General features: G+C 37.0%; 1 protein-coding gene across 6 annotated transcripts in view; it reads right to left on the bottom strand.

Moving 5' to 3' along the window:
• Positions 1–276: 276 nt before the first annotated feature.
• CSDE1 (cold shock domain containing E1) overlaps positions 277–18197 on the bottom strand; it is a 36557-nt gene continuing 18636 nt past the window's right edge. For all 6 annotated transcript variants that reach the window (XM_081323146.1, XM_081323147.1, XM_081323149.1 and 3 more), the window contains 9 exons: positions 18017–18175; positions 17030–17137; positions 16336–16511; positions 13218–13330; positions 10475–10594; positions 9775–9953; positions 6019–6182; positions 3423–3555; positions 277–1562 (listed from right to left, as the gene is read on the bottom strand). In XM_081323146.1, coding sequence (XP_081179272.1) covers positions 1515–1562; positions 3423–3555; positions 6019–6182; positions 9775–9953; positions 10475–10594; positions 13218–13330; positions 16336–16511; positions 17030–17137; positions 18017–18175 — 1200 coding nt within the window. In that variant the 3' untranslated portion in view covers positions 277–1514. The remainder of the gene's footprint in view (positions 1563–3422; positions 3556–6018; positions 6183–9774; positions 9954–10474; positions 10595–13217; positions 13331–16335; positions 16512–17029; positions 17138–18016; positions 18176–18197) is intronic.

Genomic DNA, 18197 nt, shown 5'->3' with positions numbered 1-18197 from the left:
CCCAATATTCAGTTAATCGGATGCTAGTGCATGTGCAAATGTGGTTGGAATTTTAGATGTTAATTTTCATGCGTGCAAAATGGAGTACAGGAAGACTAAGAAAATGTTATAAGTTTTAAAAAGAGTTTCATTAAGAGTTACATTGCCTGGTCATAAAAATGGGGGAAAGTCTCATTTTTTATTCAGGATCTTGAACATCTTCTAAAAACATAGAAATTGGCCAAGGAGGAAAGTAGGTGGGAGATATTTATGAAAAAGTTAGAAGACAGAGGCAAATTTTCAAAATCAGTAAAACTTTATTCTATTTCCATTCTTTGCCATTAACAGAAAAATTGGAGAAAGCAATGTTTGTTTTACAAAGATAATGCATCTCCCAGAGAAGAAAAACCCTAAATTGAGAATAGAGGTAACATGGAAAAAACACAGTACTGCCCTCTATTCAAAGTAAATAACTCCTGATCTTTTTGGTTAAAGTAATACTTAGACCAATCATTCAGTTTGCTTGCTTGATAAAGTGTGGCTGAGGGAAGGAAGGTATGGGGACGGGCTGGAAGGAGGGGAGAAAAAAAAAAGCACACAGACATCAACTATTTCACCTTGATGAAAGTCTCAATACAGCTATGGAAAGCCTAAGTATTCTTTTACAGTACACTGGGTGTTGGCTGCAAAAAAAATGTATTCACTTCAGGCACAACTTTTTATTTTTTGTTTTTTTAATCAGTAAAATAAACCGGGTTTAGAAGCTGCAGTGTTGTAAGCAGCAAATTGTGCATTGTTTTAAATATCTTTAAGTTACCACACTGATGGCACACTTTATCCTTATGAAATTCTGCACTATGCATGCTAATTGCAATTTTTAAAAAAAACTAGTAGTCTACTTTGGAAAATATGTTCAATGAGATCTAGGAGATAATGTTGCTTGCTAAATGGATCTGAATTTAAATGAGACATAAAAAAACATTAACATTTGGCCATCAAATAAATGTTTGAGTACTCATATAGGATTCTATATAATACGGTTACTGTATCTATCCTCACGAGTCTCAAAACTGGATGAAAATGAACAGAAAATCAGCCTTCCCTGCCTTGGTGAGGACAAAATAATTGAGACCTAAGGCATAGTAATACCTTGGCAAAATTGAATCAAGGAAAATATATGCATGTTGTGTCTATATATATATTTCTTTTCAGTGCAGAATTTCATAAGGTCTTCCAGAATAGAACTGTCTATAATATTTAAAGAGGCAAAGTAGATTTGCAGTTACCAGTTGCTTTAAATGCACCATTCAAAAAGCTTCTAAAATGTGTTAATATAAGGCGCCATCTTAGGTTCTCCAGGATGCAACTGTGCATATTTTAAAACTGTTTCATAAATTTATTTTTAAACATAACATGAGGAAGGTGTTAAAACTGGTGTAATAGCTCCTTAGATTTTGGAAGGGATGAATACAAGGATATTCAATACCCTTCACCAGACCCCACCCATATTCCAATATTAGTTGCTTTGAGACCAGTTAGTCGATAACACCAGCTTGACGAATCTTTCTCTCTGTACCAAATCCCTGTAAATGGCAAAATATATCATGAGTTTAAATTGGATGTTGAAATGAATGACAATGAAAGTAGACAGTTATAGGCATCACATACATTTTGCTACTGAGGTCACATTTTTCCCCATTTTGCTCTTATTTGTATTTATGCTATCTTCTAAAATGCCTCAACGCAATTTGTGGACCTGATATTTCCTACAATTAACCAAAAATGAATATAGAATGTTCCACACATTCCTATTTGCAGGTCCTACTTAGTGTATTATTTTCAACGGTCCAAAAAAATAAAGCATTGCACACCAAAGTCCTGACTAAAACCTAATTTGCCTATACTGGGCAAATAAATTCTGGTCAAGAACTAGTAACTTATTTCTAATTGAAAATCTTTGAATTGTCATTTGTGAATATATGCAGAAAGATTGTACTGAGCTTTATTGGAAACGTACAGCTTATAGAACTTTTTGCTAGAACAAGCCTTTTCCAATATATCATGCCAGTGTATATGTAAAAATGCAAATAAAAAATTAAATAAAACAGTATTTAATATCAGAGTTCAAGGACAAATATACTGTTTGATAGACACAGAAACAAAATAAGTTTGGCAGAAGCCAGATTAGTCACATGGTAGATGTAGAAGACAGTGCTCCGCAAATAATTCTATAAGTTCTAGAACATTCTGAACACACTCTACACAGTTGCATAACTCTTTACCTGTGACTCAAAGGGACTACAATAAGCAACTGCAAATTATTAACAAAAACAGTATCTCTAGAAATGTGAAAAATATCAAGAAAGAGCAAAACAAAATAGTATATTGGAATGGAATGTTTTCAGTGAATATAAAGAATCTGTCCACCTGAGGTGAGTTTTGATGGTCCTCTTTAACAGTTACTATTCCGTCAGATGTGGAAAAAGGACACAAAGAGATGCACGTCCTGTCTCAAAGGTCCCCTATTGTGGAACCAGGAAACCTCAGAAATAAGACCCACATCCTCATTATATCCTTATACTTAGCTATTATATCTATTTTTTGTTATTTTGAAGAACAAGATACCTTAAACTATGTTAATTACCACCTTCTGTGATATGAATGTTTATTTTAAAATAAGTCAAAGATTTTAAACCCTAACCCTTGCTGAAAACATACCCCTCAACAAATGGTGCAACTTCTTTTTCTTCAAATTTCTTCTCAAAACCATTTCCTCCTTTATCTGAAAACTCTTATTCAATTATGTTAGATAACTCCTGTCTACTCATGATCATACTTCTTTGTCTTTTTACTCCTACCCTTCCAAACAGCAATCATATTATTATGGGCTTAAGCTCTGGCTATTCTGGATTTAATCTCTCTGATACCCTAGCCCAGGGGTAGGTAACCGTGGCTCTTTTATGACTCATGGACTTCAACTCCCAGAATTCCTGAGCCAGCTGTTGAAGTCCACGAGTCATAAAAGAGCCGAAGTTGCCTACCCCTGCCCTAGCCCAATAAAGTGCTATATCAATGTTTATTCATCAACCATCACAAAATGTTTATTTACTGCTTTATGCTAGCTTCATTTTTCAGTCCCATCTGATTCTTCATTACCTTGATGGACATCACTTTGCCAAGAATATTTAGATTACTGCATAACACCAATTTGTTCCAGCAAAATAGCTAATATTAAAGGATTATAAGAATTATAGTTTAAAATGTTTCAACACTAAATTGTGTATTCCCATCCCATGTATACACTGGTCCATTTCAAATAGGAAATGTAAGAAGTTCATAAATTTATATCATTCCAATGACGTGGCCATCAGAAATAATGTCATTCTGTCATAGAAGCTGAAATTCCAATATTATGAAATATGGGCAAATTTCCTGTAACATACCTTTGTATTATCCGGTCCCCTTGGCTGACGAAGCACAGTTAGACGAGGAGCACTGGCATCATCCAAATTAATGCTCTTTAAACGATTAACAAGTCTGTCAGGGCGTGGAGCAGCTACAACTTTAGCACCTTCACTGTTAATAGAAACCAACCAAATCAATGGGAGAATGAGGGGAGGAGGGGAACAGAATTAACACATAAAAATACTATGGCTTTTGGTTTCTCCTTCTATAAAATCCTAAATGATTACTAAGTGGAGTAGTAAGATGAAAATCAGAATATTTGATCAAAGAAATGTCAAATTATTCTGTAATTCTAATAGAACCACCTTTGCAATAAGCATAATTGAACTGCCACCTTCACGTTTAAAATTTCAATAAAAGCACAAATAAGTGAAAAACAGATTAATTTTAAAAAAGACTACCGTATTTTCCAGCGTATAAGACGACTGGGCATATAAGACGACCCCCTACATTTCCTGTTAAATTATAGGGTTTGGGCTATACTCGCCGTATAAGACTACCCCTCTTCCAACGCACACCAAATAAAAATTTAAAAACATCAGATTTGATTTTAATGGCACAATAAAGAATGTTCTTCCTGCGTCAATTCAAGAAGTTCAAACTGTACCAGGAGTTGTTGATACAGTTTTACAGAGGAATTATTGAGTCTGTCATATGTACTTCTGTAACTGGTTTGGGACAGCAATCAAACTCCAACCAATAGTTAAGACTGCAGAAAGAATAACTGCAAGCAGCCTGACTTCCATAAAAGACTTGTATATTGTGAAGGGCAGAAAGAGGGCTGAGAAGGTATCTGTAGACCTCTCATATCCTGGACATAAACTGTTTCAACTCTTCCCCTGAAGATGATGCTATATAGGGCATTGCATGCCAAAGCAACTGGACAAAGAGGTTTTTTTTCTCTCATGCTGAACACCTAATTCTTACAGTGCTAATGTCTATTTATATTTACCCATGTAGTATGGCTTCATACTGAGTGCTTCTGTACACAAATTCCTTGTGTTTCTAATCACACACAAATAAAGATCAATTCAATTTGATTTGGAGACAAATTGCCTATCTGATATAAAAAGATAATCAAAGCAATGACTGAAAAGAAATGGTTACATTGCATAATCTAAATTGGTCATTTGAAGTAATGAGAAGTGAATATTGCTGTATATCTTTCTACCCCGATACCAGGGAGAAATATCTGATAGCATCTGTGGGAACTAACGAATGGTTGACTATGACAGTATTTTGCAGGATAAGAATTTTGTCAATGGGTGCACTAGGAATTTTGAAAGAATGTTGTATTAGCGGGCCTCTCAAAAGAAAAAAATATAATCAAGTAGAAGGCAGGATGCTTTCCTATATACTTGTTTTCAAAAGATGTGATGCTTTCTTGAAACATCACAACAATCAATGTTATATTTATCAGCGAATAAGTGAATTAAACAGAATATACTTTTTGTAAGCAAAAAAACATGCATTAATGCTGGTATCTATTAATCCACCCAAACTGATATAATGCTGCCAAGAAACGAACAGCTAATGAAATATTTTTGTAACATTTCCGAAATCAGGATTACCGTATATACTTGAGTATAAGCCGACTCGAGTATAAGCCGAGACCCCCAATTTCACCCCCAAAAACTGGAAAAAGTTATTGACTCGAGTATAAGCCGATCCGCCGTTCTGCAAGCCTCCGCCGCCGGCGGAGGCTGGATCCGCGCTCTGCAAGCCTCTGCCGCCAGCAGAGGCTCGATCCGCCATTTTGCAAGCCTGAATACACAGGAATACCCTGTGTGGCCGCGGCTCTCGGGGAAGCCCTGGCTGTCCGCTTCCTCGCTCCATGCTGCCATTCGGGGCCCGCGCGTTCCCCGGGCAAATCGCGGCACCCAGCAGGCGAGGAAACACGCCCGCTCCAGTCGCCCCCCCTTCCCTCAGGAGACGCGAAGCAAGTGACCGCCCGGAGCTTACCGAGGACTTGCGCGCGGCCGAGGCTTCGGTGCTTCCAGGATCGCGCGCACCTCTCCCAAGCCGCCGCCGTCCGGAGACCTGCCGAAGTTTGGGGAGGTTTGGGGAGGTGCGCGCGCACCTCCCCAAACGTCGGCAGGTCTCCGGACCTCCGCGCCCTGCCTGCCTGCTTCTTTCCGCTGCGGAAAGAAGCAGGCAGGCAGGGTGCGGAGGTCCGGAGACCAAACCTCCCCAAACGTCGGCAGGTCTCCGGACCTCCGCGCCCTGCCTGCCTGCTTCTTTCCGCAGCGGAAAGAAGCAGGCAGGCAGGGCGCGGAGGTCTGGAGACCTGCCGACGTTTGGGGAGGTTTGGGGAGGTGCGCGCGCACCTCCCCAAACCTCGGCAGGTCTCCGGACGGCGGTGGCTTGGGAGAGGTGCGCGCGATCCCGGAAGCACCAAAGCCTCGGCCGCGCACAAGTCCTCGGTAAGTTTTTTTGTTGACTGGAGTATAAGCCGAAGTGGAATTTTTCAGCCCAAAAAGTGGGCTGAAAAATTCGGCTTATACTCAAGTATATACGGTACTTAATTTGTTTCTGTGAAAAGAACAATACTGCTAATGATTAGCAGTTTCTTACCTAACACGCCACACATTACAGGCACTGAATTTCTGTGTGCGTTGATTGAAAATGACTGAAAACTCTACTTCATCACCAGCCTGCAATTCCACTCCATCCTGAACTTCTTTCACATGAAAAAAGAGTTTTTTGCTGTCACCCACTTCATAGTTTATGAAACCAAACTGAAAGAGGAAAGCAGGAACAGAAATAATCTTATTAATTGCACTATGTAAGCAATGTTTTCTACAAATGTTTCCCATACCCTTCAGAATGCCAATTTTGTTTTCCTAACATGACACATTTTAAGATATTTAGTAAAGGGCTTCATATCATAATAATTTCATACTTCCATCCAAATTAAAAATGTTAAATCTAGCTAAAAAAAGGAGACTTAAACAAAAGTATTCAAACTATTGTACAACATTCTTAATATAACATGCTAGCAAAATACTTAGAATTAACCAATACAGATTTTAGAATCCTACATGCTAGAGGGAGACGCTAGATGGTCAAGCTGGTTTTAGAAAAAGCAATAGGAGACATTAATTGCTAATGAACAGTAGATACCCCAAGAACACCCCCTGAAAAAATAAATATGTGTTTTATTGATAACAAAGGTATTTGTTCATATTGACCATGACTTTTTGCAGAATGTCTTTAGGACTCCAGGCAAAAAATGGCATATTGTAGATAGCTCTGTGAAAATCAGAGTCGATTACCATAGCAGAATGAAGGAGCAGCAAGCAGACCAGCTCTCCAATAATTCTTACTTGAATTACTGCCCACAAGTGCTCCAGTCAACTGCTCCTTGTGAGTAAATCACAAGAGTTAATTACTAAAAGTGTTTATACTTGTGATGAAAGGGAAAGTTACTTCATATGTTAAATTTCTTTTTCTTTACTATATGCTATTTTTTCTTTTCTATACGTTCTTTTTTTAGTTTGCATTATTTTTATTGCTGTAATTGTAATCTTTAATAAAATTACTATTTGGGAATAAGCAGGCATATACATAGAATGAAGGCTATTGCTAAGCACATTGATTTGTGCTTAGATTGTAAGCTGCCCTGAGTCTTCGAAGAAGGGCGGGATATAAATGGGATTAAAAAAAATATAAAAAATCTATATACAGGTCAGAAAGCAACAATCTGAATGCGACATTATGCATAGGTCAGCAAACAAGTTGTATACTTTCTCTATATTTATTCAACCTATTTCCTGAAAATACTGAGGGAAGCTGGATTGGAGGAAGAGAGGTATGACTTTAAAACTAGAGGAAGAAACATCAACAATCTAAACTGACAGCCGAAAATGCAAATGAGTGCATTGACAGCAAAGATACTGAAGAGCTGGATACCATCTGCTTTTTACAATCAACTATCAACAGTAAAAGAATCAGCAGTCCTGAAATACTCCACAGTATTTGGTAGAGAGGCAATGAAGACTTGGAAAATATATTCAGATATCAGAATATGCCTTAAATATGCATTGAAAACTTCAGAATCATACAAGTAATGGTTTTCCTTCAGATACTGTTTGGAAGTAAAAGTAAAAGCAAATTGGCTTTCTAGTTTGAACTTTGGGGCCAAGAAATCTCTTTAAAATACCATCAACAGCCAAAAAAAAACAGAACAAAAAAATGGATCACAGAACAAATTAATCCAGAGTTTTTATTAAAGGTAGTGCTCTTAACATAAGGCAGTTGTTAAGTGAGTTTTGCCCTTTACAACTTTTTTTTGCCACAGTTGTTAAATGAATCACTGAAGATTTGCAGGGCAATTAAGTAAATCACATTGTTATTAAATGAATCCAGCTGCCCCATTGACTTTGCATGTCAGGTTACAAATAGGGATCACATGACCCTGGGACAGTGCAACTGTCATAAATATATGCCAGTTGCTGAGTGCCCAAATTTGGATCATGTGACCATGGGGGTGCTGCAATGGTTGTTAAGTATGAAAAACAGTCATAAGTCACTTTTTTCAGTGCTGCTGCAACTTTGAACGGTCACTAAACACTAAAGTCACTAAACGGTCACTTTAAGTCAAGGACTACCTGTGCAGGCAGTATTTAACCATTATTTGAGTTAGCTTTAACCAAGTTACATTGATTTATTATGGAGGTTATTTTTAATGAAAAAACTTGAATAGAATATTTACTAATAAATATATGGTGCTTTGATGAAGAAATTAACAACATTATCATACATGTTTTCTATTTTTTCCATGTACTTTGTTTACTATGCAATCAAGGAAAACGTTTTTCACTATCTTAATAATTAATCCTGAGACAAAAATGCAGAGGCATAAATGCCTGCAAGTTCAAGCAGAGGTTTGGGAGTGCTGCAAAATTAATCTTTTTTCAGCTCTCTAGATGTGTTGGAATTAAATTTATTAATTTTCAACTAGTATGTCAAAGGCTGAATGAACTGGGAATTACTGAAATTAGCATTTGGGTTTGCTCTGTGGTAGCTGACCTATTATAGACTATATCTTGTACTGTGGATTATGTCTAAGGGAGAAAAAATAACCAAAATATAATATTACCATACATCTGTTCATATACCAGAAGTAGTAGCATTAACTTTCATATTTCGGTTAGGCTAGAGGAACAGGGCAGAGAACATATCCAACCACATCAGTAAGATGTTATCAGCTATTCATCAAGTTTAGTGTCTCTGCAGAAGCTTATGATCCCACATTACATGCTATCATCCATTTTCTCTCCCACATAACTGCAGGATAAGGAATCGTTATTTTATTATTTCTTTCCTTGTATGAAATCAAAATTGATATTATATAGCAAAAAATTCCTTCCAATTACTGTGCTCTAATTTGGCAGGCTTTCGGCGAAGGGGTGGCTCTACAATGCTTTCCTTCTTCATGATCTTGTACAAAAAAAGAAGGAAATACACCTTTTCAGACTAATGATAAGTTACAAAGGCTCATTCCACTTTCACATAAAATTACCTGTCTAAAATTTGGTAAGTAGTATCCTAATAAAAGGAAAAACTATACCTGATAATGACATCCAATTATGGCAATTAGATGCCAAAGTAAGCTATAAGTATTTCAAAAAAATAAAATAACTAGTAGAAAGCACTTAAATATGCTAGGCAACACTGGCCACAGCAAGAGCTATTATATACCTGAAAAAAATAATTCATCTAAGCAAGTAACATTTGAGTAGCAGTTTGGCTTTAATTAGGGACGCGGTGGCTCAGTGGGTTAGGACGCTGAGCTTGTCGATCAGAAGGTCGGCAGTTTGGTGGGTCGAATCCTGGTGCCACGTAGCAGAGTGAACGCCTGTTACTCGTCCCAGCTTCTGCCAACCTAGCAGTTCGAAAGCATGTAAAAATGCAAGTAGAAAAATAGGGACCGCTACGGTGAGAAGGTAACAGCATTCCGTGCCCCTTTGGCATCTAGTCATGCCGGCCACATGACCATGGAGGCGTCCTCGGACAAACGCTGGCTCTTCGGCTTTGAAACGGAGATGAGCACCGGCCCCTAGAGTCAGAAACAACTAGCACGCATGTGCGGGGGAACCTTTACCTTTACCTTTTTTTGGCTTTAATTTGATTATAGGAAGAAAACCCCACACAAACTAGCACTGATGTTACCTAGTCGGGTAATTAAATGTCTGCAAGCAAACAATCAAGCTCAAGGAATGCCAAGGACTCCATAGTTCAATGCTGAACTAAATATATTGTCTTTGGAATATATGTACCAAAATTGGAATATATACAACACAAGCTATGCATAAAGAATTATCTTACCTGTTCTTTCACACATTCTACAGTAGCTCTACGGAAAGATGTTATGTTGCAAGCCATTGTTTGCCCATTCTGACCAAAGATACAAAGCTGGAATTTCACGGTCTCTCCTTTCTGCAGACAGTCCCCTTTATTTGCCATGCCAACAATTCCAAAAGGATAGACCTCACCTTTCATTTCTCCTAGAAAAAAACAAAAAACAAAGATGTGCTTTCATTAAAAAAGTAGCTAATACAGATAGTCCTGAATTTATGACAATTGAGCCCAAAATTTCTTTTGCTGAGACAAAAGAATTTTGCTCCATTTTACAACCTTTTTGCCATAGTGATTCACTGCAGTTGTTAAGTTAGTAACATGGTTATTAAGTGAATCTGAGTTCCCCATTGACTTTGTCAGAAAGTTGCAAACATGATGATCACATGATCTCAAGACACTGAAACCTTCTTTAATAAGAGTCAATTGCCAAGCCCCTGAATTTTGATCATGAGGTTGTAAGTGTGAAGAATAAGACACTTTTTTCAGTGCTGCTGTAACTTCCAATGGTCACTAAATGAACTGTTATCAGTTGAGAACTACCTGTATTCTAAATAAATACTAAGTTCTGTGAATTTGTAGTTAGAGAATAGCATGCAAATCCTATTACAACTAATGCATATACCCAGAACAACATATTAAAGTTACAGTGAGGATACATATTACATACCATCCTCCATGACTTCAATCATTCCTTGGTATTCCGTTTGGCTAGGATCTACACTCCTGAGAGAGCGAATTACTTTACCCGTGTAACAAGTTGGGTCAGCTTCATCTGTGATGCCATTTACTGCAATAAAAGATCAATGACGCCATTTACTGCAATAAAATTACCAAGTTTGGCAAAAAAAAATCTGTATAATTTGATTGCATTGTTTTAACTTACTGACATAATGAAACAACTCAAAAAAACATTGAAATCTATGTTGAATGTGCTTATTAGTACTTTCCATCAAGTGTAAGGTCTGCTTTTAAAAAAAAATTCTGTTGCAACAGAAATTGACTGACTGACTGGCTTGTTGCCTGAGCCTGATATCATGGGCTAAGAGAGAATGACTGGCCCATAGTCAACCAGGGGGCTTTCAAGCTTAAAGTGGGAATAAACTCAGTCTTCTGATCTCTAGCCTGAGGGTTTAACTAGATCAAACTGGCTCTCAAGAACTACCGTATATACTTGAGTATAAGCCGACTCGAGTATAAGCCGAGACCCCCAATTTCACCCCCAAAAACTGGGAAAAGTTGTTGACTCGAGTATAAGCCGATCCGCCGTTCTGCATGCCTCGGAGGCTGGATCCGCGCTCTGCAAGCCTCTGGGATCCTGGGAGGCCTAATGCAAGCACCAGCCCGCCTGCCTCAGGTCTCCCCCACCCCCAGATACTGGGCTTCAGCACAGCTGGCTGTCTTGCCAAAGAGAAACATCTGGGAAGGAAAACCCTGTCTTACCTCTTTCCCAATTCTGCCTCTGCCCTTCCTCCTACCAAGGTGTTCTGGGACTAGTTCCCTAGCCTTTTGGAGCTTTTGGTGTTCGCCCATCAGCTGTCTACGGGGAGGCAACAAAGCTGCCTCTCTAGGCTTTGAGAAAAGGCCCCTTGCACAAAAGGCAGCTTCAGGATGAGCTTCCAAAAACCCTTTCCTTCCTTAACGCCCTCCCCACCTTCCCCCAGAAAGCCATATTTCTTTTTTTTTTATTGAAAATTTTTATTGAAGTTACAATATTATCCCCTCCCCAACCCACCCCAGAACCCCTCCCCCTCCCCCATATTTCTTCAATAACAAAAACATAAAAAGCTGGTTGGGATGTACTCGCTGATTTCCCCCCCCTTTTTTTAGATGCTAAAACTAAACTCTCCCTCTGCCTTCCAACCAATATCCCTTTTTAAAATCTTACCTTGGCTCCAGATGGAAGAGTAGAGGAACTAAGCTAGTAAGGAGAGAATTTTTTTCTGCAACTTTTTACTCCTGAAGTAGTAGTAGTAGTAATAGTAGTAGTAGGGATAATAATAATAAATCCCTAAAAGTTGTGCCAGAAAATGGAGGACGCTGGGTCTTTGCAAGTTTTAGCTGTCTGTCAGACTGCCTGAAAAGGGCGGCCTTCAGGCAGCCAGGCAGACAGCTAAAGCTTGCAAAGACCCAGCGTCCTCCATTTTCTGGCATAACCTTCGGAGATTACTTTAAAAAAAAAAAACAAAAAAAACCTTCAGAGGAAAAACAGCTGCAGAAACATTTTGTCTCCTTGCTGGCTTGGTTCATCTACTCTTCAGCCAGGAGGGAGTCCAAGGCCTAGAGAAGGAGAGCTTTGCAGCATCCCTATGGACAGCTGATGGGCAGACAGCTGAAAGAAGCAGGCAGGCAGGGCGCGGAGGAACGGAGACCTGCAGGTCTCGGACGGCGGTGGCTTGGGAGAGGTGCGCGCGATCCCGGAAGCACCAAAGCCTCGGCCGCGCACAAGTCCTCGGTAAGTTTTTTTGTTGACTGGAGTATAAGCCGAAGTGGAATTTTTCAGCCCAAAAAGTGGGCTGAAAAATTCGGCTTATACTCAAGTATATACGGTAGATAAAAACGGCTCTATTTCCTATTTACCGTAATAAAAAAACACTGGGCAGCTTAATTATTCTATTTATGTAATAATAAATGATAATTCAAATTTCCAAGATCTCTGATTAACAATATTTTATTAATAAGCCATCCAACAAATATTTCCTGACAGAAATTAATTTTCTTCCAGCTTTAACAACTCACTGGCCAAAACAAGGGCCTAAACTAGGAAAATTCTGTAGGCAACCTCCAAAAGTAGCCCTATTTAAATAACTATGTAAGGTAATCAAATATATTAGGTTAGAGAAAATCCACTATGAAGAAACTGCTTTTTAATCGGGGGTAAAAATGTCCCAACTTTCTCACAATACCAGAGCCTGGGGTCATACTAATAAGTTCAATAATTTAGGGAGGATTCAGGACATACTACAGTAAAACATACTAACTTTTAAAAATACAACACATTGCTAAATTGCGTAGATATAGTTACTGCAGAGAACTTGAACAGGTAAGACATACATACTGATGCTCATTTCAAAGCAAGTTTTAGCCTTTGAAGTGTACACACACACACACACACTACATAAATATGAATATATCCTAAGCAAAAAGGTTCCTCCCAACCTCCAAGTGAGTTGGTCTCTAGTTTACTGCAATGGAAAATCAGAAGTTTGCAGCTAGAATGGCTGTGGAAAGAATAGTTCACCATTTCATCCTTCATCCTCTTCATAATCATAAATTTACAAGTTTCTCTTTTTTAATGTCAGTAAAAAGAAAACAGCAGCAAAAGACAAATATTTCCTCCTGAGTAGAAAGATCCCTTATCCCCCCAGACTATTTGTTTAAAACAAAAAGCAAAAAAAAAGAGGGAACTTCACCTGCATGTGTCTTGTTCACTTTCTCTGCACTGACTTTGCTTCCTTTGCCTTTTGATAAACTGTATTCAACCATGTCTCCAAGTTCCAAGCTATCGATATCACCACAGAATTCACTGGAAACAATCACACAAAAATCTTGAATATGCATAAATACCTCCAGCAAAACAGCCGAACATTTAAAGTATAACGTGGAAATCAGCCACTAAGTTGTGCTTAGTGTTTTCTCAGGAAGCATCAATATTCAACTGTTACATAAATTTACATTTTAGAGCAGGGGTCTTCAAACTTGGCCCTTTTATGACTTGCGGACTTTATTGTTGTGAGCCGCCCTGAGTCCTTCGGGAGATAGGGCGGCATATAAGTCCCATAAATAAATAAATAAACTCCCAGAATTCCTCAGTGGGGCACGCTGGCTGAGGAATTCTGGGAGTTGAAGTCCACAAGTCATAAAGGGGCCAAGTTTGAAGACCCGTTTTAGAGAAATAGAATTTATAGACAAGTACCTTAAAGAACCTATTTTTGAAGCATTATTTCCAGTATCTTGATCTTATTCAGAAATATTAACCTATACCCTATACAATCATGCGAAAAAGTAATTATACCCATTTTCTTTTTTTAACCTACATGGACATAATATTTTATCTTCATTGAAAACAGTATATCAAAATAAAAATGACATAATCTAACAAAAACATGAAAACATGTTGAATAAATAATTGCAAACTCAATTTAGCAGAGATGCTGTTTTTTTAATGAAAAAAAAGTTAAGCACACCCTTGACTGCAATATTTGGTATTTGCGCCCTCAAGGAGGTTTATCTTATGCCTGTCAGTTTCTCACATCGAGGGAAGGATTTTCCCCCCCCCACTGCTTCAAGCACAATTTTTCAGCTATGGGATGTATAAGGGTTGGTGCATGCAAGGCCCATTTCAAGTCACCCCCAAGCATCTTGGTGAAATTTAATCCTCTCTCCACCCACCCCCCAGCCATTCCTTGGTGGATTTACTGAAATCTTTAGGGTCACTTATCATATTACACAATCCATTTTTCGTTGAGTTTCAATCTTCTAACAGATGGTCTCACATTATCCTCAAATATCCTCTGGCACAATGAAGAATTCATAGTAGATTCTGCGATGGTGAGCTGCTTGGGTCCTGAATGCAGCTAAGTAGCCATAAACCATAACATTTCCAACAATATGCTTTACATTTTGTATCAAGTTCTTCCGATGAAGTGCTGTCTTTAACAAAAGTGGCCAAACAACTCTATCGTTGCCTATGTTCAGAGCACATTATTCCAGAAGCCCTGGCTTTTAATCTTGCCCTGATGTTCTTTCTGGGCAGCAAAGGTTTCCTCCTGACACACCAACCATGTAGATCTGATTTGTGCAGCTTCTTTCTAATGGTAGACTCATGCACTTTGGTAGCAATAATAGCTATTGGTCATATGATAAAAGGGCCTCTCTTTAGAATTTTGCATTCTGCTCTTGGGTTGAACTTTCTGCGATGTCCTGGCCTGGCCAAGTTGGCAATTGTTTGAAATCTTTTCCTCTTATAGATGATCTTCCAGACAACAGAATGATTGGTGTTCAACTATTTGATGTCTTTAAATTCCTTCCCAGATTTGTAGGTATCTATAACTTTATTTCTGAAGGCCTCAGAGGCATTCAGAAATAAAATTTCAATGTAGGCATGATTATATCATACAGTTCAACAAGAACAAATCAACTGAATATCTGAGATTTTAAAGTACATTGTCCCTCCCAGATCCCCTAATACTGAACTTGGTCTAATCATCTGCACAGAATCTGGTGTACCTGATTATTTTAAATATTTCAGGTAGTGATAAATTTAGGGTGTACTTAATTTTCCCACATGCGAAATTTGCATTTATGTTTAAATTACACAACAAACCATAAAATGTAAATAGTGCATTTGTTTATTTATTGGCCACTCATCTTACCTCAGGGTAACTCTGAGTGCATGAAATTAGTTATATTATATCCTCTTTGTTAATATTGTTGAAATGAAGATCACAAGTATTTGTATGTTGAAATATGTTGAAAAGTCACAATGTCAATGGGGTCTGCTTTTTCACATGATTATACAAGTCACATGCAAATTCAACATGAAAGCCATTTTTGTATTATTTTCTCTTGCTACAATAATGTTTTCATTAATCAATCCAGTGTTTTACAGAACTAAGCCAATACACTGAATACTAGAGCATTCCGATTTAAAGGAGAAACAATTCTTAAAAGTAAGAATGCTCATACAGCAATTATCAGCAACTCCATAAAGCTGTATGTTTTTCAAGGATCTCCTCACCTAGGATTTGTATATTTTTACAATTTTTTTTCAAGTGTTTTTTTATATCTTTTATATAGTTGTTTTTATGCATGGTTTCATCCGGTTGTTGTTTGCTACCCAGAGTTGCCTTTGGCAAGATTGGTGGATATATAAATTATAAATAAATAATGTCATGTATGAAGCTTTACATGACATCTATCAGATTTCTGTATATTACATGGTATATATTCTGTGTGATATTTTTTATTTATACAGACTACCAAAAAAGAATATCTAAATTTTTGTCTATATTAAGGTTCAGTCGCATCCATGTTCAACTGTTATGTACAGTTGACAAATCCTAACATGGGATAAAATCAGACACATATTACCTCCTGATTTTAAGCTTCTGTTTCACAGCAGAATGTACGTATGCAATTATTTTGAGTCAATATTCCAATCCAGTATTAGCATTAGAAAAAACAAAATAGGCGGCTTGTTTTTTAACTAAAAAAGGAACAGACAAATCACTGCATAAAACAGTATCAATTCTAGATATATTATCTGTGGCTAAATTTGTGAATAATCCAATGAATATAAATCCACAGGCATTATGTTAGTGAATATTTACTTTATATATAACTGGTAAAAGTTTTGTCATTAAATCCTACTGAATTGTTTCCTGAAATATGCAAATGTTATATACTTTTCAAAAGAAATATTGTAGCTTTAAAAAACCGTCTTGTAAAGAGATTCTTTGTGGTATGTAAGAGATGCCACAAAGACTACATTTTCACATAATATAGTCAATCTTTACTAGTATCACTTGCCTGTAATGGAAGAAGATCTCCTTATCGTGATTGGCTGTTTCAATAAACCCAAAGTTATCCTTGAGAGTTGCAACATATCCCAAAAGTCTTTTTGAACTATAGTTTCTACCAAGCAGTCGAACAGAAGTAGCTGTTTGCAACCCAGTTCTTTTTACTTCACTGACTGTAAATTCAACCTGTATAAAAAATGTACCTATTAACAATAATAATGCTTTCTGGAAGGGTTAGACAGGTTACATGTACTTTATTGTAGTTTATCTCTATATGTTTCCTGCCTTCTGAAATAAAATGGCATATGGTCCTATTAGATCTTTCATGACTATTCCCACACTTTTTTTTACCATTAAAATATCAACAAGGAAAAGTTAAAGGAAGCCGCTTGTCTTACCATTTAACTCTATCAAAACAAGAGGGGTATTTTTATACAGACCAACTTTTACAATTTAATTTTTTATTAAAGAAGCTCATATAATTTGAAGATATTAGTAAAATCTAATTTTTATCTACACTTAATGTACACATTTATATATAGACCACTGTCTTATAATTTTAACTTTTATGTGAAACAATAAGAAACATAGGATTGACAATATTTTAAAGATATAAAATTAAAATAGCCTTGATTAGTTATTAGCAATACTGGTACAGAACAAATTACAAAAAATATTCCAATAATTACTTATGAATATATTACCTTATCTCCTATCTGAGGAGAAGTAGATCCTTCCACATCTTTAGCCTGATAGGGAATAGTCAATTTTTCTCTACAATCATCATAAGCAATTATTCCCTCTTCAGCTTCCTAAAAGGGGGAGAAACAAGAATGTCAGAAGTATTGTTCTTCAATTCATCCACTTGGCCAGAGTCTAATAATAAAAACATGGTTTAGTAACAAAATTATTCAGTACCAAGACAAAAAATGCAATTCGGGATATTCATTTATTTTTATATGACCTTTATTCTATAACAAGTATCTTTACTGCTAACAAGAATACACTAACATTGAAAACGTATCGTACATTTAGCCTGATCATCCAGGTAATTAAAAAAATCTGGTTCTGAAAAATAGATTACTAGTTTTCTTTGATAAATTGAACCTTTTAAATTAAAAAAGCGTTACATAAACAATTGCAAAGAAAACAAAATCTTATTCACGTTTTTTTCTTGCACTGTAACCATGAAACATCGACTTAGAAAAGGACAATTATCAAATGAGAAATGGGTTTATTTATTTAAATTAAACTATCATTATGGCTAAGGTAAACTTCTAAAGCTGAAATTAAAAATACTGTTCCACTTTGCTCTGTCTCAATTCTCTGAGGCAATATGTTTAAACAAGTATTTCTGACACATTAAATATGATACTGCAGTGTAATGTATTTATAGTACAATATAAGCTATGCACTTAAACTTATATTATTGGTTTATTAATTTGGGAGAAGAATCCTGATCTGAAGCATCACCACCACCAATCAAGACCATTCATTAGATGTAATATACATTTATGACAAGCATAGCTTTTGTGTCTATATACAAGAAAGCTGCAATGAACAAGAGGCATTAGACTACCTAGATTTGTGGTAATAGTGGGGGCAATATCAAGCTTTCATCATTTTTGCATATTAAATCTTTTCTGAACGGCAATTATACAGTTTGAAGAGTAGGAATAAAACAGAGGTACCTTTTCTTTGCCTTTATTGGGACTAGTGGATTTGACAGAAGTGGCTTCTTTTTCTATAGTGCCAATAAAACGATGATCTGATTGGGTGTGGAATGAAACTGTGCCCTTTGGTAGTTTTTTAATTCTTATAGCATGATTTCTTTGAGTAGACAGCGTATCCTGAATGGAAGAAGCAAGTTAT

This window comes from Vipera berus (assembly GCF_964194415.1).
Source record: "Vipera berus genome assembly, chromosome: 3".
In the NCBI taxonomy this organism is placed as follows: Eukaryota; Metazoa; Chordata; class Lepidosauria; order Squamata; family Viperidae; genus Vipera; species Vipera berus.
This window is presented reverse-complemented; position numbering and strand designations above follow the sequence as displayed.